General features: G+C 40.3%; 4 protein-coding genes across 13 annotated transcripts; 2 read left to right on the top strand and 2 right to left on the bottom strand.

Annotated features, from left to right (window-relative positions):
* helt (helt bHLH transcription factor) lies at positions 1 to 6,955 on the bottom strand. Of its 2 annotated transcripts, none has more exons than XM_047044394.1 (4): positions 6,104 to 6,955; positions 1,051 to 1,155; positions 802 to 898; positions 1 to 584 (listed from the first exon to the last, which is right to left on the bottom strand). In XM_047044394.1, exons 1-4 carry the CDS (start codon positions 6,140 to 6,142, stop codon positions 109 to 111), a joined length of 717 nt encoding a protein of 238 aa, XP_046900350.1. In that variant the 5' UTR covers positions 6,143 to 6,955; the 3' UTR covers positions 1 to 108. The 2 variants fall into 2 exon arrangements, with proteins under 2 accessions (XP_046900350.1, XP_046900351.1); XM_047044395.1 differs by lacking the exon at positions 6,104 to 6,955 and adding an exon at positions 1,778 to 1,996.
* acsl1a (acyl-CoA synthetase long chain family member 1a) lies at positions 5,166 to 19,475 on the top strand. 5 transcript variants are annotated; one of them, XM_047044384.1, is made up of 21 exons: positions 5,166 to 5,281; positions 12,559 to 12,769; positions 12,902 to 13,016; positions 13,159 to 13,223; positions 13,411 to 13,512; positions 13,795 to 13,894; positions 14,032 to 14,207; positions 14,339 to 14,371; positions 14,468 to 14,519; positions 14,612 to 14,685; positions 14,972 to 15,049; positions 15,411 to 15,545; positions 15,684 to 15,818; positions 16,045 to 16,140; positions 16,550 to 16,622; positions 16,787 to 16,875; positions 17,028 to 17,144; positions 17,307 to 17,450; positions 17,675 to 17,776; positions 17,886 to 17,957; positions 18,066 to 19,475. In XM_047044384.1, the coding sequence occupies exons 2-21, from the start codon at positions 12,575 to 12,577 to the stop codon at positions 18,204 to 18,206; spliced, it is 2,094 nt and encodes a 697-aa protein (XP_046900340.1). In that variant the 5' UTR covers positions 5,166 to 5,281; positions 12,559 to 12,574; the 3' UTR covers positions 18,207 to 19,475. The 5 variants fall into 5 exon arrangements, with proteins under 5 accessions (XP_046900340.1, XP_046900339.1, XP_046900342.1 ...); XM_047044383.1 differs by lacking the exon at positions 14,972 to 15,049 and adding an exon at positions 15,093 to 15,170 and having other exon boundaries at positions 5,167 to 5,281; XM_047044386.1 differs by lacking the exons at positions 5,166 to 5,281; positions 14,972 to 15,049 and adding exons at positions 7,064 to 7,145; positions 15,093 to 15,170.
* primpol (primase and polymerase (DNA-directed)) lies at positions 18,529 to 25,353 on the bottom strand. Of its 4 annotated transcripts, none has more exons than XM_047044391.1 (13): positions 25,037 to 25,353; positions 23,611 to 23,802; positions 23,168 to 23,259; positions 22,939 to 23,077; positions 22,607 to 22,754; positions 22,180 to 22,467; positions 21,891 to 22,053; positions 21,685 to 21,773; positions 21,477 to 21,563; positions 21,285 to 21,393; positions 21,073 to 21,149; positions 20,431 to 20,477; positions 18,529 to 20,291 (listed from the first exon to the last, which is right to left on the bottom strand). In XM_047044391.1, the coding sequence occupies exons 2-13, from the start codon at positions 23,782 to 23,784 to the stop codon at positions 20,049 to 20,051; spliced, it is 1,656 nt and encodes a 551-aa protein (XP_046900347.1). In that variant the 5' UTR covers positions 23,785 to 23,802; positions 25,037 to 25,353; the 3' UTR covers positions 18,529 to 20,048. The 4 variants fall into 4 exon arrangements, with proteins under 4 accessions (XP_046900347.1, XP_046900346.1, XP_046900345.1 ...); XM_047044390.1 differs by lacking the exon at positions 25,037 to 25,353 and adding an exon at positions 24,555 to 24,639; XM_047044389.1 differs by lacking the exon at positions 25,037 to 25,353 and adding an exon at positions 24,223 to 24,576.
* Positions 24,717 to 27,902, top strand: casp3a (caspase 3, apoptosis-related cysteine peptidase a). Of its 2 annotated transcripts, none has more exons than XM_047044392.1 (6): positions 24,717 to 24,937; positions 25,366 to 25,505; positions 25,610 to 25,738; positions 26,089 to 26,264; positions 26,378 to 26,495; positions 26,807 to 27,902. In XM_047044392.1, the coding sequence occupies exons 1-6, from the start codon at positions 24,873 to 24,875 to the stop codon at positions 27,034 to 27,036; spliced, it is 858 nt and encodes a 285-aa protein (XP_046900348.1). In that variant the 5' UTR covers positions 24,717 to 24,872; the 3' UTR covers positions 27,037 to 27,902. The 2 variants fall into 2 exon arrangements, with proteins under 2 accessions (XP_046900348.1, XP_046900349.1); XM_047044393.1 differs by having other exon boundaries at positions 24,851 to 24,937; positions 25,371 to 25,505.
* The last annotated feature ends 88 nt before the right edge of the window (positions 27,903 to 27,990 follow it).

Raw genomic sequence — 27,990 nt, 5'->3', positions numbered from 1 at the left:
ATCTGTTGCAAAGAAATATTTATTTCATTCAAATATTCACATTCAGTTGTGTTTCATTACATAAGGTAGTCTACATAAATAACGACAATGTATAAACGCTGATAATATTTACAAAGCATGTTGCGCAGTGTGCAAACTGAACGCATTCGCATGTGAGTGGCCAATAAAGTTGAAATAGTGATGATCAAGTCCCTGCACGGGCGACAAGTAGCCACCGTGCTGTTGCGTTGGAGAGGATAATGGCACTGTTGGATACGTGATAGTGGGACTGCGCCCCGAGGTGTGCCAGGGGAAATGTCCCGGTGGGCTTTGCTGGAACATGGATTCACAGGGGCTGAGGCTCTGGTGTTCCGGGGATGAGTGCAACTGGCCCAGAAAATCTGCGGGGTCCGGCAGAGTTCCCACGGATCCGAAGATGGGCTCAGTGACTGCCCGGGATTTAGACTGGAGGAAAGCTATAATCCGTGCGTACTTGATGTCTTTGGTTTCTACCCTCTCCTCTGTGGTGAGGTAGTGAACTAGGTTCTTCATACATTCATGATAGCCGTAGTGGAAGTAGTTTGCGAACTCTGCGAGCAGTTCACCTGAATCAAGTAAAGATAGGTATTGTTAGTACAGTAACACTAATGAAGATTAACAACCATATGAAACAACACAGTTACCGTTGGGTATAATAAAGTTAAATACAGTATTTGGATGGTTTATTATGTTGGAATGGCACAGCATGCTTACCATCATTTACGAGACTGTGTGGTGCTGAGATGTAGGTGCTGTTATGTGAACAAAATAACGTAGGCCTACCTTTTTCTCTGCCACGGGGAAAGTCTGCGGAGTGGAGCGCTCGTAGATACTGCACAGTCATCTCCAGAATTTCTGCCTTTTCAAGTTTCCCCGAGTTCTATCAATCCAAAAGGAAACACTTGTAAAGACTTTGCTCTGTGGTCATAACCACAAACAATCTAACCAATAAACAACGTCAAGACGCTTAAAACATCCTACTACAACGCCAGAACATCTCATTTAAACTAGTATGTAAAAGAAGAAGCCTACCTGTTTAGCAAGAGCCATTGGGACAGTTTTTCCAAGTTCGTTGAGGCAGCGGTTGATGCGGTCCCGTCGCCTTTTTTCAATCACTTTGTGGGAAATTGGAGTTCTCTGTGAAGTTGAGAACGCACAACGGGTTATTAAAATACATTTCAAGTGGGCTACAGTAGCTTATAGCCTACCTAACGTCTGATTAAACAAATTCCCCTCTTGCAAAGATTTGCGTATGAGAGGAACAAGACAGCACAAAGATATAAAGTCAGTACTACAGCGTATTGTAGTGCGCCTTGGTGCATCCGTGGTGAGTTACATAGCTGTGGGTTAGATAGTGGATAGTGGTGCGTTGCGCTTTGGTGCACCCGTGCCAACTGGTCTAGCGGTATTACTTTATTGGCACGGAGTCTTGTTTCCCATGCATAAGCGGACTAGGTTAAGATACAAGATCACATATATTTGTCAATTAAGTGACGATTGCATCATAGTTATTTAAAGAAGCCTATGAGTTTTGGACATAAAAAAGGTCGATAACTTAACGCGGTTGTCGAGATCCTTTTCGTGTTTCTAAACTCGAAAATCATCCATGGCAGAGAAGCCAACATTTACAGATAACAAAATATCAAACTAACACTCAAAATAGGTAGCTATATTCTTTGTAAATTCATTCAGTCAGCCATGTAAATTCATTCTATGTACACACTATCGTATAGCAAGAGCGCGCGGAAAGAGCGCATACCTTTCTGTCCTTCATTTTGGATGCCATTGGGTGAAAAAGTTTTGATACAAAAATGTTTCAATGAAAACGCGGAGAGTCGTGGAGTTCTACTGACTGACTAGAAAGACTGAACACTGAGTGGGAGCATTCCCCTTTATAGAGCAATCATCCCTGCGTGCTGGCCATTCATGGTGTAAATTATTCCACAGGATAATAGGCAAGCTTTCGTTAAATGTGTGCATTAAGGATCAGTAAAAGAAATAGTAAAAACCTGAAGCCATGGGCTCACAGGGGGGCAAACCTGCTTTGTTAATCCACGTGGCTGTTCAAAAGACACGTGATTACTTTTAGAATATTATTTGCATAGTAACAACCCAGGCGGGAAATGTGAACTGAGCGTTGGGTTCGCCCTATCCAACAGGGCGCAGTGCGCGCAGTGAAAACAAAGCCGCCGAAAAAAGAACTCTCTTTCTTCCAATTCGCGTTTCTCACACGATCGCCTGTTTACAAATCCCAGCAAGCGATCTTAACTTTCATCCAAGCCTCGTCTGAGTTTTAAGGCCTGTCCAGTGTCATTAGAGTAATTAAGTAAGCCTTTAATAGGCTGTTCCGCCGAGTTCGGGGGAGATCTTTGGAGACTGAGTCCCCCCCGTTTGTTCTCAGCGTTTCTCACACGACTTGGTGACACGTTCATCTTTTATGAGAGATGGCAAGCTTTTAGTTTACATTCTTTATTTTTTTGAGTCCTCGGCAGGTGTGTGATTAGCCCTGGCACACGAGCGTCGCCTGCGTCACGGCCAGCGTCTCCAGCCATCTTTGGCACACGAGGGTTAACCACAACTGGCGACTCTTTGGAGAGGCTCAATTTGTATCCTATTATCCTATAAGAAAATGTCTATTCAGTCGAGAGAATAGTTTTCATTGGCCTAAATTTTAATAATGCTGTGGAAGAATAGAGAAGAGAAATAAAGAAGAATCCAGCTGGCGTGAGCACGCATTATTCCCCGTCACCTGCAAGATGGATAGCCTGGAGACCTCTATTCATTTGCCTAATTTCGGTCAACTTAACAAACTTTAGGAGAAATTATTCTGGCATTGTTGTGAAGGGTGAAGCTTTCTGATCGAATTAACAGCATGTTTTGATCCGGTAAATGTCATTAGAAAGAAAGAAACAATCGCGTTTAAAGAGGCCTGGGTAACGCGCCAAGTGGAGACGCCAAAGCGCATACTTCACAAAGGGGTCTAGTAAATGCCACAGGGGACTTTTGTACCCTCACATTGCTTAGGTTTTCCTCAACAAAGGGCATTATTTTATACTTGAATACATTTCATACAACAATTGTCTGTTTTCTTCAAACATATTTTCACAGCAAGGTTAACAACAGGTTTATTGTGTATGCTTCGTCTCACAGATTCAAACCGGTCTTCATGCGCCAAAATAGTTTGTTCGTCTGCTTTTGGGGGGAACGTTTTAATCTTGAATGTTTCGCAAGGTTTTGATTTAATTGATCTTGTGTGCAACGTTGGAGGGAGGAAAATTGAATAAAAGAAGTAGAATAAAAAAATAAAACGCTTCTATGGACATCTAAAGCGTTAGAGACTTTACATCACAGAGAAACGCGTAAGCGAGAAGGCTATGTGGCATTAAATCCCATTACATTTATTGTGGATGTTAGAAAGTTTTATGAGCTATGTTTTCTCTTGAAATACGGACAACAAATATATTATTACGTTTGATGCAATGTTTGTGACTTAATGGTGACAAAATGTAAAATAAAATGACGTTATAGCCGTGCGTCCTGGGTTCTTGGGATATTGGCCTAGTCTCTCAAACAAGTCAGCTATTCCCTGTACTATTGTGTTTAAAATGTATAATAGTTAGGTAAATATGTTTTAAATCATGGTGTGTTTACGTATTATGTTCGCTCAAAAATTTATTATTTGGGATCTTGGCGTTTCAACTACTTACAAGCCACAGGTTACCACGGTATGAGTATTGCTATCATTAAACATAAGGATAATCCTATTTTGCCCATATTTGTACCTGATTGTAGAGGTTAAATTACAGTTTAAGCAATTAGCAATGATTATAAAATCATCCTGCAATCTTCAACAAGGCTTTATGTTTGTTGTAGCCTACCACCTTTACATTTGCAAAATAATAATACATAGTAATAAAAAAAAGATGGTTTAGAAACCATCAAATGTTTTTGAAAAAAGTGTAAAATGGATTATGGGGTAGGCTACTTGAATGGTTTAGAAATTTTTCTTTTTCTTTAGAATTCCAGAATTTAGTGGTTGAGCTACAAAAATTATATGTTTATAATATAAGTAAATAACTTTCCATTAGCAAGCTGCAGATTTATAAGACTTGTCATTGCATAGCCTGCATATCAGCTACAATGTAAAAGTACAGTGTATCTCCTAACGGCGTAAATATGCTATTTTAAATAGCTGAAATGCCCCTTTCATATACAAACTTTTCAGTATAAATTACGTTTCAACCATGAGACGCATTGTGTTCTGAACCACGATGACCTCTACCGGTCCCAGACACAGCCTTTAGCTTGGGGCGCCACCCTCTGTTTGAGCCGTAGTTCACACGGTGCTTATTGTATACGGAGATATCGTGGAAATGACTTGATTTAAGCCAAGATTAAAGACAGTCGATGACTATTTTTGTATTTTTTGTTTTGCCATTGATTAGGCTATTTGTCTCTTTTGGGTTGTCCATGGCAAGAGTTAATTGTCTATAGCAAGAATGGTGTCATAACTGTTTCAAGCTAATCAATCATATCAGGCAACAAACCTGATCATTTTAGTTTCTGACCATTCTAAAATATAGAAGGCCCTATGAGCAACATTTTGTTTATCCATGGACAAACTGGCTAAAAGTAGGCAAACCTTTAAAGGCTAGTCTGCTTTGTTTGTCAGCCAAAAAAAACTAAATTACTTTTAACCTAGGCCTACTCTCAACAGGCTGTGTGTCATAGGCTATGCTACCATGACAAACATTCTACCAAAATGTGGGCAAATATTGTATTTCAGACTTTTAATTCGGATAAGGGTACGAAACTGGATGGTAGAAATTGCAGACCTCTAGAGTGCGCTATTGGTTTGATCTCAGGAGTTGGGTTTTAAAAGCTAGGCTACTGAGTATGTAGAATTTTGAACATTTATTGGTTGTACATATGAATATTTTTGATGTTTCTGCCGATTTATCACTGTAACGGCCAGACGTTCTGATTATTAAATACATTAATAAGTAACACATAATACATAAACTCTGGTGCGTGCACCGCCCATCCACGAAAAATAAGGGGACCCCAGGACCCAAAACGTTCGTTCTCAAAGTTATACATAAAGTGATGATAGCTTTGGCCAATGACAAAACGTCTCTCAAAGTGTAGCGTATGTGCACAAATATTGTAGGGCAGTCCCGATTGGCTTATTGGTCACTAAATGACGAGTGTTGTTGGAATCTTCAAGATTCAGACGTTTACTTGTTGGAGCTGCCTGCGTCAGGTTAGTTGGCTAAAAATGGGTGTTTTTAATGTCATTTTTACATTTGAGTGCGTGTTTTGTAAATGGCTGTTCGAATTTTAGTGTGTGCGTTGGCTAAACGCATTTTTGGCGTCTAGAAACGAGCGCTTTCCAGAGCGTTTAACTTACAAGAAGTGATTGGCAGGATTGTACAAAATGAAATATTTTGTAATATAGGCTAACCTACATCAGAGGCTACATAGGCGTGTGCATGTGTCTTATGTCCTTGTTGTCGTGGTATGTTTGTTATTATAGACGTACACACGCAAGTTCCTGTTCTTCAGTAGCCTAAACCTTTGTATTTGGTGAATCAACACGTAGTCAGATATGGTTGGGGAACACCATTTTCTTCCTTAGACCGCCAAGTATTTAAACTTACCAATACTGTCTGGAGATGATAGCAATACAAAAGGTCATATTATGCAACAGTGAAAAGAGGGTGTGACACCAACTTTGTTAAGAATCCGTTTATTAGCGTGATGCGTGCTTTCTAAAAGTGCTGAAAGGGCCCTATTGTTAGTTAATTAGACAATATTGTAACCAATTTAAATAGACAGTGTTGCCATTGTGGAGGTTGTGTTTTGGCATGCCGGTACAGGAGTTAAATCTTTAAAATGTGTTTAATTAGGTTTTATACAAATCTCTTTTTTCAATATATGCAGATTGGATGTAGATCATTTATGAATTCAACACCATATAGACCTATAACACGAAAGTATCTTCACTTTTTCCACATTTTGTTTTGTCATAGGTCTACTACGAAAATGTTCTTCAATCTACTCACAACACCCCATAATGACTTACCAGAAATGGGTTTACAGATAGTTTGAAAAACGTTGCCATAATAAATGAGACCCTTTCCTTATGAAGCTCACAGTTTCATGCTGCAACCACCATGCTTCACCATTGGGATGGTATTTGCCTGGCGATGATCAATGTCTGATTTCCTCCAGACGTGACACTTGGCCTTAGTTTGCAATGGTTCCGCTTTGGTATCAACAATCCAGTGAATCATGTTGATTCATTGTTTTGAGTCTTTATAGGTTCCTGTTGGCAAACGCATTGTGGGCTGTGCCTTTATGCTTGCTGTTTGTCTCGCTGCTCTAAGAAAAAGACCTGCTTTGTAGAATACTGTGAGATTGTTGTTCTTCTGGAAGGTTCTCCACAGAAATCGTCTGGAATTCTATCAGAGAGATATTCATATTCTTGGTTACTTGAGTTTGTTGGCTAACCAAGTTTAAATGTTCATCCTGTGGAAATGAATGTTTTCAGATCTTAAACTGTTTAAAAAGGAAATAGAGCCCTGTGGCATTTCTAACATTTGCAAACTTCCAAATATGCAAAATGTGTTTTAACGGAAGGAAAGCGCACAATATAATTATTTTGTGACTTGTTCTTGCATAGCTTGCTCAAGTATTATTTGCACCTGTACAGGTGTTTTATTACCTAATGAAAACGTTTTACCTTCTGTGTATTACTGTGCAAACGTGTTACACTTAGGCCTAGCGCTTTAATTGGAGTCTTCAGAATCTGGAAATTGTGACGTGACATTTCTGGAAGACAGCTAAACCAGTCTTTTGGTTGTGATTCATCTGAAACAATGTAACAATTAGATTTTCCATATTTTACTTAATCATTGACTTTGTGCACTTGATCTATCCCATCCTCCTCTTTGTCCCCTCCCTTTCTCCCTGCACCATATAGTCTCATACTGTAGTCGCACCTATCCACAGCTTGCTTCACTAGAGTTAATAGGAAGCTTCGGTTTCAGGTGTCAGCTAGCAAGCCACTTTATTTACACAATATTTACCATTCAACTATGGTATTGGTCCATCCACTCAAACAGGTAGGTCTAATCACCACCTCTGCTTCCTGGTGAGGTTGTAGAAGGTGAAACTGTTAAACAACTGTGGTGGTGGTTACAATTTGTTTAAAATTATAAATTCATGACTACTCATGTCATATGCAAGGTACACCTGTTTGATAAATGATATATTGAAGCTTTTATTGGGATGAAAAAGTATGTGGTCAACAATGAATTTATTAGCCTAACTGATCTTTGTTGGAAACGACAGTCAGTTGTGGAAATTCCTTAACGTTGGCCTCTCTAGTCAGAGGTCATACGAAGAATGTATTCAACATGTCTGAGCACGTCACAACCCTAAATAGTTTGGAAAGCTCCAAAAGTGTTCTTGTATAGTAAGGGGGCTGGCTGACTGGCTGGCTAGTCACTTAGTATAATACACACAGTATTATGTGAGAGAGAATTGTGTTGTTGTAAGATCCAGTTATCAGAACAAAAGCACAATGTGACATGTATCTAGAGGCTGAGAATTATACATAACTGCCCTATTGCTAGTTGTTGGTCAAAACAGTGACATTGTCTAAGTTAGCTGACAGGAAAAGAATAGCAGTTTTTCGTGTTTGTGAAAGAAGACTGTTGACAGTATTGACATGTCTGCTGTAATTGTGGATCACCTGCGTGGAGTCTAATCAGAAAAGAAGCCCATTAGACTGGTGTTTTGTGTGGAGGTTATGCTATGCTAATGATGTGGTGGGAGATGAAAGTAGGGGTGCCTGCAGTGCATGCGACCTTTACTCCAATTTGCAGCCCATCCCCCTTTTGCAGTTGTCATGTGACTTGCAGTATTTTATTTCAGGGTCACTGCATATGGCCACAGTCATTGCGTTCCTCTTCAAGGTCAGGCTTTGTGTCCGAAGGCAGGGTGTGTGAATTGTGTATGTGGAAAGAGTTGTGTGATGATGGAGATGGGGGTGGGTAGGGAGCAGGGTAAAGGAGGACACTGGTGCAGCCAGCCATTCATTACTGGGAGCATGGCTGACTTGACCCATTGATGGCCACTGAACTCCCTTACCCTTCACCCACTTCCTGACAATTTGCTGGTCACCTGTGGTCCATTGTTTGTGAGGTTCAAACACATTTTGCCCACCTTGCTAAAGCATTTGGTATATGTAGGGTAATTGATATTTATAAAATATTCTAACGTAAATGTTATTTGACAAAGCCTTCTATTTAAAGAGCCTTTCCCTCAATGGATCTATTCACCAACTAGTGAATTATGTATGCTGTACAAGGCAGACAGTGAATATGAGTTGGTACAGGATCTAATGTTCTCCAGTGACAATGCATTTAATGGCGACATGGATGCAGTTTATCAATAATATTGTGGATTTAAGTAACACACCATATACTTTAGTTCATCTGAGGGAGGGAGTTTCCTTGCATCAAGAAGACAAATGAAAGGAAAGAAAGAAATCAACATTTATTAGGCTAGTATCAGAGTGGACTTGCAGGTTAAACATGCTAATCCACGACGATTATCACAAATTAAACTAATAAAGTGACAGGTCCGTACACTTTCACGACACATAATCCTAATTTACAACCCTTGAGCTGACAATCTCTTTAACTTTGCTTCAATTTACTGATCTAATATGCTGCCAATTTGACTGGGTCTGTGTTGACCCCCCCCCCCTCTCCTTCTCCTTGTATTCTCTGTTCTGCAATGTGTGTGTTTGTGTGAAACAAACCAACTGCCCCCCTTCTCCTCCTTTTTTTCCCCCCAATGTCTTCTGTTTAGCTACTGAGTGGGGTGACCATTAGGCTGGCTCTGCCATTGGCTTGTCATCTATCCAGGCCAAGTATGGAGAGTTGGGGTTGGAGTGGTGGTGAGGGTTACCTTTCGCCTGGAAACCACTCAGGGCAACCATGTGACATTCTGTGGCATGTCCCTGCTTGAAGCCAGCTGACACTCTTACATATGTTCACACACACCCAATGTAAATGTAGTGTAGCGATGACTGTAAAGCTGCCTTTTAAAAAGGGGTTGGATTTAAAATGAAGTTCAATTTAACAAATATGACAAACCAAAACGGCACGTTATTGATGCAGTTTCCAAAGTCAAACTTTGTTCAAGTCATTTTACAGTGCTTATCTTAGAAGTAAAGACTATTTTGGTGGTGGCCTTTGATACATTTGAATGTCCTGATTACATCTGAAATGCACAGCTAAATGCGTGATTGCATTACAGATGGGAACATGAGTCAGATTATGGCTTTTGTTGACATTTTAAAACCTTTTTATTTTGGCTTCAGATTTCCTTTTTTCTAACCCCAACCATGCTTTAAACTATTCAGTAGGTTTGTCTAAAAGGAAAGCATTTTGCTTCCCTATTTGGCCGATTTGCGTAATGCTCATTCAGTTTGCACATGACAGTGTTGATGTCTAACAGAATCAGTTGAGAGAATCAAAGATGACTGAAATGTGTCATCATGACAAGTCAGTCTGTTGCAGCATGCAACAGACGGCTTGATGCAGCTTAATGCTCAGGACTTCCAGAAAGACATGTCATGACACGATTGTCTAGTGATTAAACAAAAGAAGACATACCCTTGGTCTGTAACTGATTACTGTAAATATGAGTCATGGGAGTGGCTCTCAGTTTTGTAAGTTGAAACCAGATTCAATGTTTACATTTTGGCTTTTGAGAGCTAGGCTTGTTTTAGGCCTAGATTCTGTCAGTAAGCATAGTGTACCTTTTTTCAAAATAAAATACATGTTTAGTGTCAACCCCAATCACAGGTAAACAGGAAGCTAAGAAAGTGTTGTGAACATCATTCATAGCCTAGACCTATATAACAGAGTAGGTTGATTTTGGGGGGCTTTTTAGGTTGTAATATGAAAATGTAATTTACAACAAAATGTGCAGCAAACACTTGTGTACATGATTTGCCTGTTGAGTCATTTTGAGTCAATGCTTCTGTAGGTGTAATGAAGTCTAGTAATGTTGAATTCAGTGTTTCCCACACATAGACTAATTTGTGGCGGTGCGCCACAGAATCAACACCGGCCGCCACACATTGCGTTTCGTTTTTTTTTTTTTTTACTTTCTATTTAGGTTAAAACATGCAGCGTATTCGTTCAGCTGCATTTCCTTTCCCCTGCTCTCCCTCCGTCTCTCTGTTACTGATGCGTCTTTCCCACATATGCACACAGTCACAACATCAGCACACGTTAGCAACAATGCATACAGTACATATGCCGTTCTAGTAAGACCGACAGCTATATCAGCGAGCCTTCAGCATTAGTGCCGTGGCTAAAAGTCGAGGAAAGTTGCGGCTACTTTTCGCTAGGTACCTTACTCACATTTACATTTAGTACTCGAAGTTTCCCCTTCGTTCTTTTGGTGAGAAGTCTCAAGAGCTAGCTACTTACTCGGCGTCATGGAGCCGACCAGTTAAATAGTTGTTTAGCACTAGCGTTGCTACATGCATAATGCAGAAATTATATGTTAGTTGTTGTTCATTTGTGAAGGTGTGAATCATTTTGGATTAATATTTAATGTAAAAATTATTAACAAATTAACTGTGTAACGAATTATTAACGAAGGAATAATTACGACCCCCCCCCCCCCCCCGTCTGACAACCCCCACCACTCCCCGCCACAATTAGATTTCTAATCTGTGGGAAACACTGGAATTGTTATATAGGTGAAAGGTGACACATTTAATAAAGTGGTACAAATTTGAGTTGCGCGCACTCGCACTGGATGGAATGGAAACAAAGGTATGGACGATAAGGAGAGGGGGACATTCTGTGCCAAGTATTGTAAATATTGAACCATTTCCTTTTTTAGGTGTTTGCTTGTGGACCATGCTATCTTACTGTACCCTGTTTCACATGAATGAACATACAGCAATATCTGCTTCATAATGATCATGATGGATTTATTAATGCCAACAGTGGAATGGACCGCTCATGTGGTGTTTGAACTAAGGTTGCTGTATTCATTGATTTTTTATCAAGGCTGATTCTCCATCCATTAGGACACCAGGTGATGAAGTAAACCCAAGTATGCAATTTTTTTATCACTTATGACAGACAGTATGCTGAAATACTGAAGAAATATGGGTGTGGGGTGCATGCACTCCCTCTAGCAGAGTCCCAGACGAGTGACTGGGTGGAGAGAGAGCACCTCACGTGTTCTTGTTTCTGTCTTATAAGGGGCGGTACTCTGCTATTCATAGTATTGAGACCCACAAAGAGGTCTATTGGAGGTCATTTGAAGCCTCTGTGGAGGCGACTGTGGCTATATCGGCAGTTTGAAGGTAGTTAAATTACTTCCCTTTGTGTAGACGATCTTTAGAGATACAGTTGGTTTTATGTAACTATTATATCATTATTATAAAGAGTTGGGGATGGGAGAGGGATGATGTCTGTAGGAGGCTACATCTGCATTCAAGTTCACTGAATTGTTTTAAAAACTGATTTGTTTAGTGTTGCCATGCTATGAAGTGGTGAGTTTGATGTCCCAGTATTGCTGTTTCCTGGGTTCTTGTAGCGTTTGCTATGTTTGTTACTAAATGGGACAGGAATAGCAGGAAACTTGGTCTAGGATGATCTGGCAATTTCATACGTTTGAAGCTACACTGTTTAGGCCTAACAAGGTTGTGTGTGTGATCTTTGAATGTAATTTAGGTACTGGTAGGTACTCTAATCTAGTGCATGTCAGATTTGGTACTCTTGGCATCAACAGTCAATTTTCCACTGAGTTATTCTGAACTGCTGGTTTGCCTTTGTAATAACAGAAAGTAGTAAGTAGGTAAGAAGTCAATTGTGAAGTCATTGATGTTTTCATTCACATGACAAGCTTCAGGGATGTTTTTTTTAAAGGGATTTAAGTCCTAAATCATGAGTAGACTACATTATATTTCCTACTATCAGAACATAACAAGTGGTACAAAATGTGCCAGTAATTTAAGATGTTGTTATTGTTGTTCATCCTGCAAATATTTACTGCAGTATATTTCCAAATCTATATTCTGGTTCTCCTTTCGTATTGTCAGACAGACTTTTCAAAGTGGCCTTATTTGCATGTCTTACTAGGATCACAATTTTTGGAGGAGGGGGAGGGGGAAGTGGCAAAACGGGTTTACAGTCTCGATATCCGTTGAGAACTGTGTTCAGTACCGGTTTAGTTGGAGTATAATTTCCCTCAATCTATTCATTGGGTGAATTCCTACTCTTGTTTCTATTCCGTACTGTGTTACAGAATTGCCTGTAGGTTAGAGAGGTCTAGCTGATCCAAAGAAGGTACCAGAAATTACTAAGGCAAATATAATAAATGAAATGATAGGGAAGTGTAGGGGGGGGACATGCATTCTTGTTAAAGAATGAGGAAAAAGGTGGGTTGTCTGCAAATACTGTGTAATCATGACACTTCCTTCCTGTTCTGCAGACAGCACAGATACACCATGCAGGCTCAGGAGTTCCTGAGACATTTCCGGATGCCAGATCTAGAAGAGTTCCGGCAGTATGTGCGGAGCCTGCCCACCAACACACTCCTGGGCATGGGAGCCTTGGCTGCCTTCAGCACCTACTTGTACGCCTCTCGACCCAAAGCCCTCAAACCGCCCTGTGACCTGCACATGCAGTCGGTAGAGGTCCAGGTGAGCCCGTTTTTTTCCAGTTAGGCACAACAACCCCCAGACCTGTCACACTGACATTGTATTGTGTTTTTGTACCAATAATGTCTTTAAAACATTTACAGATTGTGATGAATTACAGACGTTTTGTTGTAGGGTGGAGAGTTTGCAAGGAGGTCTGTGCTGAATGACGATGACAAGCACATGACCCATTACTACAGTGACGCGCAGACTATGTATGAAGTCTTCCTTCGAGGGATGAGGGTGTCAAGTGAGTACTACTTTATTTTAATTTGGTGTTATCAGCAAACTCGTAAATCTGTATTTATTATGTCCTAGAAGCTACAATTGTAAAATATTTGACAGTTGACATATCACTTCATGTCCATGTGCTCTTGTTTTTTGGTTTCCAGATGATGGACCCTGTCTAGGATCAAGAAAACCTAACCAGCCATATGAGTGGCTGTCATATCGTGTGGTAAGATCTGTGATTATTTTTATTTATTTTTTAAGACCAAAAGACTCTCACCTCTGCTTTTGCCAAATCAATTGTTCTTTATAAGAATGTCTGTTTTTGTTTCCTTTTAATTAAATCGATATCAATCAATATACCCAACTGGCCAAATTCAATATGAAACAATCAAGTGTCATCCATCTTTGTACAGGTGGCTGACAGAGCGGAGCATATTGGCTCTGCTCTCCTCCACAAAGGTCACTCTCAAGATGGAGACAAGTACATTGGGATTTTTGCTCAGAACAGACCAGAGGTTTGAGATTAACTCACAAGAAACACTTGCCATTACTCCTTTCTCTTTTACGTTATCCTTCCACACTTTATTCCATATTGAGTCTTATGCTCCCTTTCTTACTACATTTCTCACCTTTTTATTTAGGTAAGGGGGGGGGGGGGTCTATATCTTAATCTGTCTATATAAACAGATGAGGTAGACATCCCCCTCATGTTTGTCTAGACAGGAATCATGCAGACCTTGTTTATCATTGCATTCCTTGTGTTAAGTCTGTCTATATGTTTTGTGTGTTACCTACAGTGGACCATTTCAGAGCTGGCGTGCTACACATACTCGCTGGTGGCTGTTCCTCTGTATGACACACTGGGCACAGAAGCCATTGAATACATCATTGATAGAGGTACTTGGGCAAATGCTAAATTAATTTGCAAGGTCATAACCCCTGTCAACCAGACATTCTCTCTCGTGTGTGTGTGTGTGTATATATACACATATATTTATATATATGATCAATTGGTGTCTGTGTCACTTTCGCAGCCACCATCTCCACGGTGATCTGTGACATGCCGGACAAGGCGAAGCTGATCCTGGAGTGTGTGAGTGGGAAGGAGCACACAGTGAAGACTGTCATCCTCATGGAAGCCTTCGACCCAGACCTGGTGATCCAAGGACAGAAGTCAGGCATCAGCATCTTGAGCCTGGCAGAGTTTGAGGTGAGAGTTGGGTTACAGTTAGCCTTGCAGTATAGAATGGTCTGTGGTAATATCCTTCCTTTAATGTTTCACAGATTAATTTATAAAAACGTGATGACAATTATGGTGTGATTTCTTGTTTGTCTCCTCAGGTCATTGGCAAGGAGAATCACCAGAAACCAATAGTGAGTACGACTTGCACTCTCTCCTAAATTCTTTATTGGTTATATACAAAGTATAAGATCTACTGTACACATTGTGTGGTGTGTTTTCTGTTACAGCCTCCTAAACCAGAAGACCTGGGACTGATCTGCTATACCAGCGGAACTACAGGTTTGCCTTGCGTGTGCCAGTGAGCCACTGGGAAGGACATTGTGTACGTGGTATGATACATTTAAGTATTTTAATTGTTCTTTTCTTCACAGGAAACCCAAAGGGAGCCATGCTGACCCATCGCAACGTCATCTCCAACTGTGCTGCTTTTATTAGGATAACAGAGGTAAATCTGTTTCCTCAATACGGGGGGGGGGGGGGGACGGGGGGGGACAACTTCTGCTTTACATTCATTCCACAACATGTCTACAGCTTTTGGACCTTTTGTTCCTTCTTTCTATACCAAACCTCCGGCTGACACATTTTTCCACCCCCCCCCCCCCACCACCACCACCCACTTCCCCCAGTCATTAAATATTTTTCCTGACACTTCCTTTCCTGTGTCTTCTCCCTCCTTCGTTTCTCCTCCTTATGCTTTCATCATGCCTTCATCATGCCTTCATGATCTCCAGGGCATACTTGAACCCAGCACCAACGATGTCCTTATTTCTTTCCTGCCTTTGGCCCATATGTTTGAGAGGGTTGTGGAGGTATGCTGCTATTTGACCAGTGGGTGTCTTTGTCTCTTGACAGATACACTGCATGCTGAATCTCCACGACATTCACATGTCATATCTCCCTCTTGCACACATGTTTGAGAGGGTAGTGGAGGTACGTGACACATACATCCTAACAACGCTAACAGAATAAAACCATAATCATGTCAAACTAACAAAAAAACATCTAAATGTGTCATTTGCCGTTTTATTAAACTGTATTAACCAAATTATCAAATAACATTGCCTCCTTTGGGGCAGATTATGTAACTTTTAACATGTAGTAAACACATACTGGATAAGTAAACGGGAAGCTTTGATATGTCAGTTGGTATAACCATCCTCTTCTCTCCAGGGTGTGGTCCTCATCCATGGGGGTAGGATTGGGTACTTTCAGGGTGATATTCGTCTCTTGATGGATGACCTGAAGACACTGCAGCCCACTGTCTTCCCAGTGGTCCCACGTCTGCTGAACCGCATGTTTGACAAGGTTACACTTACATTCTTAGATTTGTTTTGCTTTGCATTGAATCTGTAAAATGTATTAGTAAAGCTGTGTCCAAGTGTTTGAAACAAGTGACATTTAGTTGTGTATTGAGGTGAGCTCTCTCTCCGACATGCTCCACAGGTCTTTGGGCAGGCTAACACATCGCTTAAGAGGTGGCTCTTAGACTTTGCCACCCGGAGGAAGGAGGCAGACATGAGGAACGGTGTGGTTCGAACAGATAGCCTGTGGGACAAACTCATCTTCAAAAAAGTCCAGGTGACGTTACAGTAACTGGGAAATCCCCTCATAGGGCGAGCCAACTGATAGTGCACGTATGTGTTTGCATTACAATGACGATCAACTCAATCTATAATGCAGTAGTCATCTGTAGCTCTCAGTTCATTATAATCAACAACCTTGAGGCTTGCATTTTCTGTGTAATGTGTGATCAGTTGATTTGGGTACAGCTCCTTAAATTGGTGCATTTGTCTTGGTTCTCCAGGCCAGTCTGGGAGGGCGTGTCCGTCTCATGATCACAGGAGCAGCTCCCGTCTCTCCTACCGTCCTCACGTTCCTCAGGGCTGCTCTGGGTTGCCAGGTAACGAGAAGAATCTTTTTTTTGTGGACAGGTGTGAATGCCCTTTTTATTATTTTCTTTTAAGAGTGACAGTTTAGACAGACAGGAAAGTCAGGGGAGAAAGACAGGATGGCATGCAGCAAAGGGCCCAGGGGAGATTCAAACCCGGGCAGCTGCGGTAAGGCCTCAACCCATGTGGTGCGCTCAATCTTCTGGTAAGCCGGGGAACCCAGGAGCGTTTTCTAGAATGTTCTCCGCAAAAATTTGTGTGGTTTTAATTTTCAAGCCAATCAAACACTCCCTCATGAACTGTAAGGAACTAGTACTGAACCAGTTTGTTTGCTGCAGCTTTGCATTTAAAAAGCTTGTTGTTGTTGTTGTTGTTGCAGGTATTCTATTTTCATACAAAATGGTGCTTTCTGTCTTGCAGTTTTACGAAGGCTACGGCCAGACTGAGTGCACAGCCGGGTGTTCTATGTCGATGCCCGGGGACTGGACGGCAGGTAAGCCCCACAGCTTACTCAATGCACAGTAGATTATTTTTGCAAAGCCCAGTAACAATGCTTTCCACCTCCTGGATGATAGTTATTACAGTCTCCAAACCCTTTTAAAAAGAAAATGTTAAACCAATTATAGCATTGCACAAATACCTCTCTTATGTGTTCAGGTCACGTTGGGCCCCCACTGCCCTGTAATAGTATCAAGCTGGTGGATGTGACCGAAATGAACTACTTGGCAGTCAATGGAGAGGGAGAGGTGTGATGCCAAAACACAGGACATACCGGCTTTAAAAATGACATAAAATGACGATCAAGTATAACATATCAAAATATGTAATTAGAAAGAAATGGAATTGGAGTTAATTGATTGTCTTGTGTGTTCCACCCCCCCCCCCTCCCCCTCCACAGGTGTGTGTAAAGGGACCAAATGTTTTCCTGGGCTACCTGAGAGACCCAGAGAAGACCGTGGAGGCCATAGATGAGGATGGCTGGCTCCACACAGGCGACATTGGCAAGTGGCTACCGGTAAGACCCTGGGGACGAGCTGATGGGACTCCATTCATGAAAATATCTTGTCTTTACTTTCTATAACCCACTTTGGAATTATATATTTTAAGACCAATAGAAGAACCTTAGCACCCCCTAGCAGAAAATGTTGCAAGAATTAACACTGTTGTACCTTTGCAGAATGGTACATTGAAGATAGTCGACAGAAAGAAGCACATCTTTAAACTGGCCCAAGGGGAGTACATTGCTCCAGAGAAAATTGAAAACATCTACACACGCAGTGACCCAGTGGCTCAAATATATGTCCACGGTGATAGCCTTCAGGTAAAGGACAAACTGCATTCTAAAATGTATAATGTGTATTTTTGATGGCTAAATGTAACAATTGGCTTTTTTGTGGACAATGAAGGGTTTACCTCGGTGGTTAAACATTTGACTGCAGATTCAAGAGGTTGAAGGTTCAAATCCCCCCTGTACTGTACGTTGCATTGCATAAAAGCATCTGCTTAATGAATACGCTGTTATATTACATTATTTTGTGTTTCCAGGCATGCTTAGTGGCCATAGTTGTGCCAGATCCTGACTTCTTACCAGGGTGGGCAAAGAGGAAAGGCATTGAAGGATCTTTTGATGAACTCTGCAAGAGCAAGGTTTGCTTGGGTTCACAATAAGTCACTGTTAACTTTGTGTTCATGTTTTCTTTTTCATATCAAAACCTTTTAAATTTTCTGAAATAAAATGTCCTATTTTCCTTTCCAGGACATAAAGAATGCTATTCTCGAAGATATTGTCAGGCTTGGTAAAGAAGCAGGGTTGAAGTCTTTTGAACAGGTGACTTTACCTTAAAAATTCCCTTTACTTGCTTAGAAGTGTTCTAGTCCCATCGGATGTTTTTACTAACATTCCCTCCACTTGCTTTTTGTTCTCCTTTCTTTGCAGGTGAGGGATATTGTGTTGCACACAGAAATGTTCTCCGTCCAAAATGGTCTCCTAACCCCCACCCTTAAGGCCAAGAGGGCCGACATCCGCAAACACTTCAAGGAGCAGATTGACACGCTCTACGCCAAGATTAAAATGTGAGGCATCTCTGTACACAGACCCCTAGTCATGGAAGGTCACAATTTGGGAGGTCATAGACAAAGCCAAACAGCGCACACAGAAAGGGAGAGACTTTAAGGGGTTCATGCTTCATCTCTCTGCGTCTCTCTAATCTATTCATTTCTAGCGCAGTGGCCCATTTGTCATCTTGTTCTCTTGCTCACCCGTACAAATATTCTTTGATCAGGTCACCGCCTTTCTGTGAGACTTTACTAATCACTCCAATGAAAGCAAAAAAATATACTTTTTTTTTGGTTTGGTGTTAGTCCTCTTGTGGTACAGATTGTCAACTATCACAAACAGCCTTTCAATGTACTGTTTTTGCTATTTAAGTTGCTATTTAATATACTTTATAAATGTAACTGTAAATAGTTTATCTGTAGTTCAAGAAAGTGAAGTTATATGAAAGACGGGTGGATCAAGGTTTATTATTGTAGAGCTTTTGTTTATTCTGTATGTTGTATTAAAGAGCCACTCCGACATTTGTCAAACCATGTAAACACATTGCCAACAGGATGTGATCATATTAAACAAATGTTAGCCTGATTGGTAATGGTGTTTATATGGTTCAAACAAGTGTTTGTACTCCCTTAAGTGTCCTTGACAATTTCAGTGGCCTCAAACTGCCAAATCGCACACAGCATGTATGCTACGTGTCATTTCTACTGCAGTTTCATATGGTTATCCAATGGCAAGTTGGCTAGGATCTCATAAGCCCCGAACTTGTCTGATAGGCGCATGCAGATGATCCTCTTCAAAGTGTGCCTTTTCAATTTGGTGCATTCTGGCATGTAATGGTGGCCAAAGAAAAATAGATTTGCCTTGACAACTACAAAGCTACTTGGATTGGCTTTGAAAAACCACGTTTCAACATTTCTTTATGTAAATTGCAAAATGTGCTTTAAGAAATCAGGTTACGTGATTCATGTATAGGTCCCCCTGCTCGCTGGGTAGTTGGGATTCTGTTTGTAGCACATTTTGTTTCTAAATATGTTATCACATATGGCCAACCAGGAACTTCAATGTTGTTTATTTAATCTGTCTCAAGTTAAACAACCACTGTCTTGATTCACATCGATTTGCAAATTGTCGGTTTGGCCTAGCCACTCTAATAATTAAAGATGGATGCCCACACTCCTATCCATACCCCTAGTAGGGGCAAGTGATTATTGACTGGGCAAAAGTTTTTTGTACAGGAGAAAATATCTATCTTTATACAACTCTATAGCATATAAACACTTGTTTCTCCAAGCTGTCTCTGGTTCCTTATTGTTGCACATTCCCATTTTCTTTGTTTTTGCTTTAATCATTATATAATGTCATGGTAATACATATATTCATACAATGCACAACTCATTTTTTTGAACTGCTTTAATAAAGTGCATTAACAAAACCTGTTAAAGCTGGTCAATATAGCATATGGACAGTGTCATTTGTTGGTTTGGCTCCTTTATGGCACATGATTTGAAATGTGCAGACTGTCAGTTAATGTTTTGGGGGCGTTTCTACATCCAATAACACTGGATTTTTAGGAACTGAAGCCCTTTTTATACATGGTCACTCTATGAAAGTAATTGTCATGTATTTCATAATGTCCCTGTGTTGTTTGAGATTAGTTCCATAACTTTTAATCCCCTAAAATGTTAGTGGATATGAAAAGAATTGTAATTCATAAATGCCCTACAATTAAAGCTGAATTTGCACTTTAGCCTCACTTTAAAGTAATTGTTCCATTTCAAATCCAATTAAAAGTAAGAGTAAAAATCGAAAACAAAACCGGGTCACAGCTCTAATCCAAACGAACCGTACTGCGTGTGCCCCTCATCAGACACTAGTCTTGGAGTCAAACTCTGCCATGCTCTGTAACAGTAGCTCGTCAGAAACTTCCTCTGTCGACTCTTTGCTCCTCTCAAAGTCTTCCATAGCCTCCACAAAGGTAAAGTCATCAGGACAGTTGGCCCAGGCGTCAGGCTCTCTTGCCTGGGGAACTGGTGCCTCTGATGTTCCAGTCTGACTGGGTTCAATGTTCCCCACATCGTCCATCAAGTACGCCTGGTCCTCCTCGTCCTGTGTTAACAGATGAAAAGGTTATAATATGCAAACAGGTGTTGAAACACCATGCACAGAATCACCTTAATGTGTGATCTGTGTTGAACCAGTAAGTCCTTCTGTATACATTCATGGTAATGTGATGTCAAATACTTACCATTGTCATGAGGTAACTGACACAGATCTCCTGAGGCAGTGGATAACCTAAAAACAGTTTGGTTTGTAAAATGTGATCTGCTGGCTACCATATATTATTCTACAACTAGAAAATTACACATTTCAGTACTTGATGCTGTTTGTGAAACCTGTATATAGTATAGGTGATAGAAACGATTGATTTATACGGTTGTATCATTTATACCATGGCCTTGTTGAATTTTCAATATTGATTGTCTGCTTGCAGGGTTTAATCGACTAACATGAGTGACTACTGTTTCGTTAATGGCTTGTTCACTATCCATAAATAGAAGCCAGAGTTTAGTTTACAGGGGTTCAGTGTTATGGAATATCACTGCTATTGTTAAATGAAATAAATTGTTCTCATGGAATGAAGTTTATCACTTAAACAGCATACAAATACTGTACAAAACAACACGCATCGGCAGTGCACTAGCACTTAGTTTTATTTGATTGACATGTAGTCGTGATGCAGTATGAATCGAATAATCCCCCTCCGATTCTGGATGTAAATGTGAATGATTTCAACACCCTTTGTGGTGTTGAACAACCCAAGGCTTTACACGTGTTTGAAACTATAATACTATTATCCCTTACATACTGTTTTATTAACAATGCTTACTTGAGGATCGAAAGTTTTTGCAAGCAGGATCGTGACATTTTTGGTACCAGATTTCCTCCTTCAGGTCAACAATTATCCTGTAAGGTGTAAAGAGACAGCAATGTCAAAGCTATTAATTGGACCATTTACGGAAAGTATCCCATCGCTTTAGAAGAGCCCTGAAAATAAAGTATATATACTGTATGAAATACTTAATTATTCGGAGTACTCACATGATGTTGTTGCTCTTGTGAAACCTGTCCAAATTGTGACACCATCGGTAGTTCAAGATGTCAAAGACGAGCAGGTGCTCTGATACAAAGTAGTTCCATCGTCTGATGGCTTTTGGGAACGCATAAGAAATATGTAAACTCTATACTTAAGAGATAGGTATTTCTGTATGTTACTTTGTTTTGGCCACTCACCTCCTTGTATGCCATCCTTCTTCACTATAGTTAGAACAAAGTTATCAACCTCTTGGAAGGGAGAGAACTGGTAACCACCCAAACAGTCTAAGGGATATCAAACACACAGATATCCCAACTTTTAATAAAGTATAATTTTAAGATTTTTAGGATCTACTCTACATGAAACTTGTTTCACTTTACTTTTTAAATGTTTTTGTTGTCCTACCAGAGGTGCTCAATGTTCTTTGCTGACCACACGGTTCCATGTTTCTCTTGCCTGGAGTATTTGAAGTAAGGATCTTTTGACCAATGAAACTGGAGAAAAAAAAGAAAAAAAAGCCATTCTGAATACATTTATGAAAACCTGATACATCCAGTCAAGAAACTTTAGCCCGGTCACTAGTTTAATTCTGGAAAGATTAGAGGCTGTACCTCACATTGCTGATCAGCGAGGACTGAAACAGGCTCTCCTCAGCGGACACGTTCTTCTCAGGGTGGGCGACATATTTGTTGTCCTCTGCCACAGTGAACGCAGCGTTCTTCCCCATTTTGGATGACTTGTAGAGGCGAAAGTTTCTGTTTTTGGTGTATACACCTAGATGACAAGAAATCAACACGTAATAAACATATATACAAATATATATTATGGGAATAATAATACCCTATTTATCAGTATTATTAGTATTATTTTCAGTCTACACAAAGACGTGTGTGATGTTACTTGATAAAAGTAGGTTAGTCTTGAGATGTCCCCTACCAAGGTCCACAAAAATAGAGTCCTGCCCGTCTTTGTTCTTAACCAGCAGGAAGCTGAGGTCTCGCTCTTCCTGTCTCCGCCTCTTGGCCTGTGGCCTGCTGTCCTCTTTGTCTGTTGTCTCTTCTAAAGCATGGTGGTGTGTGCTGCCATTATTCCCGCTGTCTTCTGCAACATTCTCTGCTTCAATCTGCGTTTCCCTAACGTTCCTTTGTGTGCTCAAGACTGGTTGTAGAATTCCATTTATAAATTGACCTTTTAAAACAGAATTTAAGGGAATGAAACCTATATTTCACATACATTTAGAAAATGACTGCCTTTATTATTTGGATAATCCTAAATGTCTAGAATTTCAAAATGGCGGTAACTTTGTTTTCGACTAGAGATCACACACCAGCATGTATGTTGTCCTTAAAGGCTGCGTTTGGTAAAAGAAAGATGAGATGCCGACTGAATTTCTCCTCTGTACTAGAGTCGAGGTTTAAAACGTCAATTTCAGAGCACACAACCCCATACACTTCTTCCAGCTTCTCACATACATACTAACACAAACAGAGGAGACAAAATAGTAAAAAGAGAACATAAATATACTGTAAGTATAAATTACTCTATATTATCTGCTGCATTGAAATCAGTGACAGTTTGAAGTGGTAACCACAGGACAATATTGATTGTTAGTTTAAGTCAGAATTTAGATTAGAAAATGTCAAAAGATTTCTATAAAACCTGGATCAGGGAAGCCACCATAGCCTTTCCATCACAGCCTTTATTAGAGGGCTTATGGAACTCCAAGTCAAAGTACAGTTTGCACACAGCACCTTCTGGAATCACTTCATAGCAATGCATCAGAGATTGTCTATATGTTCTGAGGAAAGACAAAAATAGAAGTGTTAACAGATATTGCAGAACGGCTATCAGCAAACTGATATCCCCAACATGCAAGGTGACCCCTTACTTGTAGTAATGCCATAGCTCAATGTAACTGGTAACTAGGTAGATTCTCTGACCCATGGCCTGTTCTTTCTCCAGAGCAAATACATGTACATCCTTCAAAACAAAAAGTTTAAGGTTTGGTGTCAGCACCAGGAAATGATATCAGAATCCAGCTATGCAAATATTTGTAAATGATTACAGATGTTAAGGAACAGTCATTTGCTGCTGCACTTTTTTTGCACAGGAATGCAATTGGGGGGGGGGGGGGGGGGGGGGGGTCAGGCTATTAATCTCAGAAGGTTGCCGGTTTGATTCCCTCACTGTTAGTTGCTCTGGATAAGAGCGTCTGCTAAATGACTAAATGTAAATGCAATGGTCCAATTTTGATTCATCTTCTACATTTGTACATCATGTACTCATTCGAATGGTCTAAAATGATAAGAGCGCATGTATAAAACTTACTACCTCCTTACAACTGTTGGCAAAGTTGATGGCTAAGCTCTGACGGGGAAAGAGCTTCCAGATGGAAGACGGTTGCAACGGCCACAGTCGTGGTTTGTAAGGCAAGGCCAGTGGAGCTTGGTTGAATGACTGAGCTAGAAGCTCAACCTTCTTCAGTCTATCTCCCCACCTGCTCATCCTGGTGCTGCTGCTAACCTGACAGGAATAAAAACAAGACGGTTTTGTCTAATTGGCCTACTAGAACTTCGAAGCCATTACATTAAAGAGAATCGCTGGTCTAACTGACGCTTTTATGCTGCTGATCAGTAACGTAATGTAGCTTATTATGAATTGGCAGACATGCACTGATTGCCGAATTAAAAATGATCATCGGTGTAACGCCTTTTGAAATGTCTCTGGCTAAGATGAACGTGTTCTACATTTTCATCGACAACACGAACAGTGACATGCAGACCTATCACACAACTTCTATTATTGACAACCCCAATGACAAAAGCCATGCAGACATTAAAGTCGGCAACTGAAAGCTATGACATCTGAACAAGTCAGTATACACGTTGACTGATATGAATATAAGTAAGGACAATATATAAGCGTTAGTCCGAAAGATCTTACATTTCAGCTTGCCAAACAGCGCGCGACTGATTTGTTTTTGTTGCCGCCAAAACATTACAAGTGGGCGCGTTCGGCAGGCTATTTCTCCAAGATAGCTGGAGTAAATAATAGTTCCCACGCAGAACACATCAAGCGTTAGTGAGTAGGCTAATATAGCCTCATAATAAATGATTTGACAGATACCGACTTGTATCCTTATACCCGAACTGAAGGACAGAATCATTTTATGTAACTCGAGTCAGTCAGATCTGACTCGAAATTTTAAGGAAGTCAAGGAGTGGTCGATTAATGGAGGTTAGGTGACTCGTTTTTACTTATTTTAACGAGAGTACCTGTTTGGCGCATGTTCTACGAAATATGAGAAGTCAGCGGCTCTTAACAGTTAAATTTTTTATGCGCACAGAAGATAGTAGACTCAAAAACGCCATTGCTAGCCCATGCAATCACGTGTTCTGTTCTTGTTTACTTCACTGACACTATAGCGATTGGTTTGTAGTAACAAAGAACCCGGAAGCCATGTGCAACAGCGCCGTACGGTTTTTCACGATTCGGTAAAGTAAAAGCTGTAATCATATGAATGTCACTATACATCTGACATTCTTAAAGGCGAAATATTTTATCCAGTTTTGAAAAATCTTATCAACTGCACCATGGCAGCAAATAAGCCAGCTTTTGGAGCAGACTGTATAGATGCCAGACGGGGCGATGGGCAAGAGTAAGTATTCTTTGTTGTCAATAGCTTCTTAAATGCGCTCTATATTGCATGTTTTTTTTTATATTCAAAGTTGCCAAAATCACTCATGTACAGACTCACTCAGGAGACAAGAGTAGTAGTGTTTTATGCGTATTTCACTGAGCCCGTTATGAAGAACATATCCGTAAATCATCAAGACTTAATCAACCGGTTTGGCAATTCGAGTCGTGGACCGCTTTAAACCTCATCCTTGCCTTATAAGGTATAGACTAAACAAGACCGGTTTAGCCTTCATTACTGATGCTTATGTGACGTGTATTTATTTGTCTTGACAATAAGCAACCTGGTAGCCTATACACTCAAGCATACAGTAACTTAGCATATCTTTGCTTTTTTACTTTGCTTAAAATTAAGTTAAACTACTTTGCTTTTGTTGGACCTTCTTTTAGGGCAGAAATGGTCCCTAGTGCTTCAGGTCCCATGGAGGTGGATGCCAAGTTGCAGGCCCATAGCTTCAGATATAGCCTTAACTTCTCCAGCATTGGACAGTGTATCATCATCAACAATAAGAACTTTGATCGGAGAACCGGTATGGCATCCCTCTACTATGAGTTGACACATAGCAAACTTTATTAATTTTCTCCCATTTTTATGTAGCAAGTGCATAAGGCAATAATATATTTCTATGTCAAGGTATGAACCAACGCAACGGAACCGATGTGGATGCTGGAAATGCTATGAAAGTGTTTGGGAAGCTTGGATATAAAGTGAAAGTTTATAATGACCAGTCAGTGAACCAGATCACGCAAGTTTTAAAAAGTGGTAAGCGTGCATACAAGTAATTACTTCTGACAGAAACCACACACTTCACATTCCATGGTGTAGGTAAACATCTCCCACAAAGGAACAAACATTTTAGACTGCAAGCATTTTTATTTAGTCAAGGTTAAAGATGTTAATGTAGGTGTATGAATAGGAATACAATAATGTATTTGAAGTCTTCTCCCCACATATTTCTTGACCAAAATAGCTTTTGTTAAACATGTTTCTTTTTCCAACTACCGTTTCCTGGTATTTAGACATTAGGCTTAAAAATGACATTAGCAATTACTTGATGCCTAGTCTGTGAAGGTCATTCTAGGACCTGTTTATGATGCTTTTTATGTTTTCAGTTTCCATGGAAGACCACAGTGGTTCCGCCTCGTTTGTCTGTGTCCTGCTGAGCCATGGTGACGACGGAGTATTCTTCGGCACGGACGCCTCTGTGGAACTAAAAAGCTTGACGTCCCTCTTCAGGGGCGACCGCTGCCCTTCCCTCGTGGGCAAGCCCAAATTATTTTTCATCCAGGTATTGTGGGCATTTGTTTTGTCCCCAGTTTGAATCATGAACAGATCCGAGTCAATTAATCACCATTGACTTTGTGTTTGTAACATGGTGCTTGCGTTTTGTATTGTGAACAGGCTTGCCGAGGTACAGACCTTGATGGAGGTGTTGACACTGATGGTCCCTCTGATGGGAACACGACAACAAGGATCCCGGTTGAAGCAGACTTCCTGTATGCATACTCCACCGCTCCAGGTACTGGGTGCATCTTAGAGCTAAACATGTCTGCCTACCGTGTTTATTTATGAAAATACTCACTCACTCTCTCTCTAATACTCACTCCTACACATACATTTACTCACTCATATTATAAATCAAACTATTACCACAAATTCAGTCACATTCAAATTCCCTATCCAAGTGCGTTGCTTGTACACATGTACATTCATTATATTTGATGTGTACTGTGCCATATACTTTTGCCTCTCAAACACAAACACCTACGCCTTAGCCCCTGTCATTCCAATGCTTTTACTGATTCTAATATCCTCCTTAAACTACCACAGGCTACTACTCATGGAGGAACACTCAGACAGGCTCGTGGTTCATGCAGTCATTGTGTGACATGATCAGCAAGTATGGAAAAGAGCTGGAGGTCCTTCATATCATGACACGGGTCAATCACAAGGTGGCAGTAGAGTTCGAGTCTGTATCAAACTCTACAGGCTTTGATGCAAAGAAACAGATTCCTTGTGTTGTATCAATGCTGACCAAAGAAATGTACTTCACTCCTTGATGTTTTATGATCCAAAAAGACATGTAGGTTCTCAGGTCATGCTTCTGGGAGCAATGCATACTTTGAATATTATGTGTTGTGTTGTCGTGTGTACAGTAGCTAAAACATTCAAATTAAGTTTTCTTTGATATGTGCTAGCCTTAATAAGCTCCTAAACCACATTGTGTGGTTGGTGTGTACATCTATTTTCCACTATGTTAACTTGCACAGAGAAATATACTTATTTGTGAACAAGTCAGGGAATTGAAATGCTGATAAATACATTAAAACAGTTTTGTAAGACTAGTGAAACGACAATCCAGATGTAATTACATTGATATAATTATGGATATGAATCTCTGGCAAAGCATCAAGATTTTTACAGTTAAGTACTTTCATAAGAAAAACATTTCATATGTTTTATTTCACACATGGATTATGTTACATTTGTAAGATGTACTGCGAGTGTTGTTGAATGCATGTTTACAATAATATTATTAATTGAACTAAACAGGAGTTTAATGATGTATTCGAAAGGGCATTCCAAGAATTTGTGTTAGCTGTGAATGGGGGACATGGGATCTTGTTGTTGTTGCAGAAGATTAAAGGGACACTGTGTCCCTTTAACATGTTAAACATATGAATAGTCCTGCAACAGAAAAATCTGTGGAAAATGTGGTAAAAAAGGGATGTGTTATTCATTCAGTAGCTACTTTCGAGCAAACATTTGAATTCAGACTTATTTTATTCAGTTGGGGTTTGTTTGTTCCAGTAAGTTTGTTTTGAGCAAGAAACCACCCCCATCCCAAAAGAACTATGTAAATTGTGCTTGTCATTGTCATTGTCTTGACTATACTTGAATACAAATAAATGTGTTTTCAAAAGTTGCTAATTTTGCTACTTTTCTTTTCATAAATCTGAAATGTGTACAGCTTCCTTCTGTAGCAGTCACCCCAGATGAAACTCAAATCTACT

This window comes from Hypomesus transpacificus, chromosome 22, assembly GCF_021917145.1.
Source record: "Hypomesus transpacificus isolate Combined female chromosome 22, fHypTra1, whole genome shotgun sequence".
NCBI lineage: Eukaryota > Metazoa > Chordata > Actinopteri > Osmeriformes > Osmeridae > Hypomesus > Hypomesus transpacificus.
This window is presented reverse-complemented; position numbering and strand designations above follow the sequence as displayed.

Bases quoted from the DNA above. Each gene is read 5' to 3' on its own strand.
- helt (XM_047044394.1), bottom strand. From the start codon at position 6,142: ATGGCAACGTTTTTCAAACTATCTGTAAACCCATTTCTG. The intron at 1,156-6,103 runs GTAAGTCATTAT...TCAACTTCACAG, and splicing joins TATCTGTAAACCCATTTCTG to AGAACTCCAATTTCCCACAA. The intron at 585-801 runs GTAGGCCTACGT...TACTTGATTCAG, and splicing joins TCCCCGTGGCAGAGAAAAAG to GTGAACTGCTCGCAGAGTTC.
- acsl1a (XM_047044384.1), top strand. From the start codon at position 12,575: ATGCAGGCTCAGGAGTTCCTGAGACATTTCCGGATGCCAGATCTAGAA. The intron at 14,520-14,611 runs GTTTGCCTTGCG...TTTTCTTCACAG, and splicing joins CTATACCAGCGGAACTACAG to GAAACCCAAAGGGAGCCATG. The intron at 17,958-18,065 runs GTGACTTTACCT...CTTTCTTTGCAG, and splicing joins GGTTGAAGTCTTTTGAACAG to GTGAGGGATATTGTGTTGCA.
- primpol (XM_047044391.1), bottom strand. From the start codon at position 23,784: ATGAGCAGGTGGGGAGATAGACTGAAGAAGGTTGAGCTTCTAGCTCAG. The intron at 22,755-22,938 runs GTTTTATAGAAA...TGTTTGTGTTAG, and splicing joins TGGTGGCTTCCCTGATCCAG to TATGTATGTGAGAAGCTGGA. The intron at 20,292-20,430 runs GTAAGTATTTGA...CTGTTAACACAG, and splicing joins TCAGTTACCTCATGACAATG to GACGAGGAGGACCAGGCGTA.
- casp3a (XM_047044392.1), top strand. From the start codon at position 24,873: ATGGCAGCAAATAAGCCAGCTTTTGGAGCAGACTGTATAGATGCCAGA. The intron at 24,938-25,365 runs GTAAGTATTCTT...ACCTTCTTTTAG, and splicing joins AGACGGGGCGATGGGCAAGA to GGCAGAAATGGTCCCTAGTG. The intron at 26,265-26,377 runs GTATTGTGGGCA...TATTGTGAACAG, and splicing joins CCAAATTATTTTTCATCCAG to GCTTGCCGAGGTACAGACCT.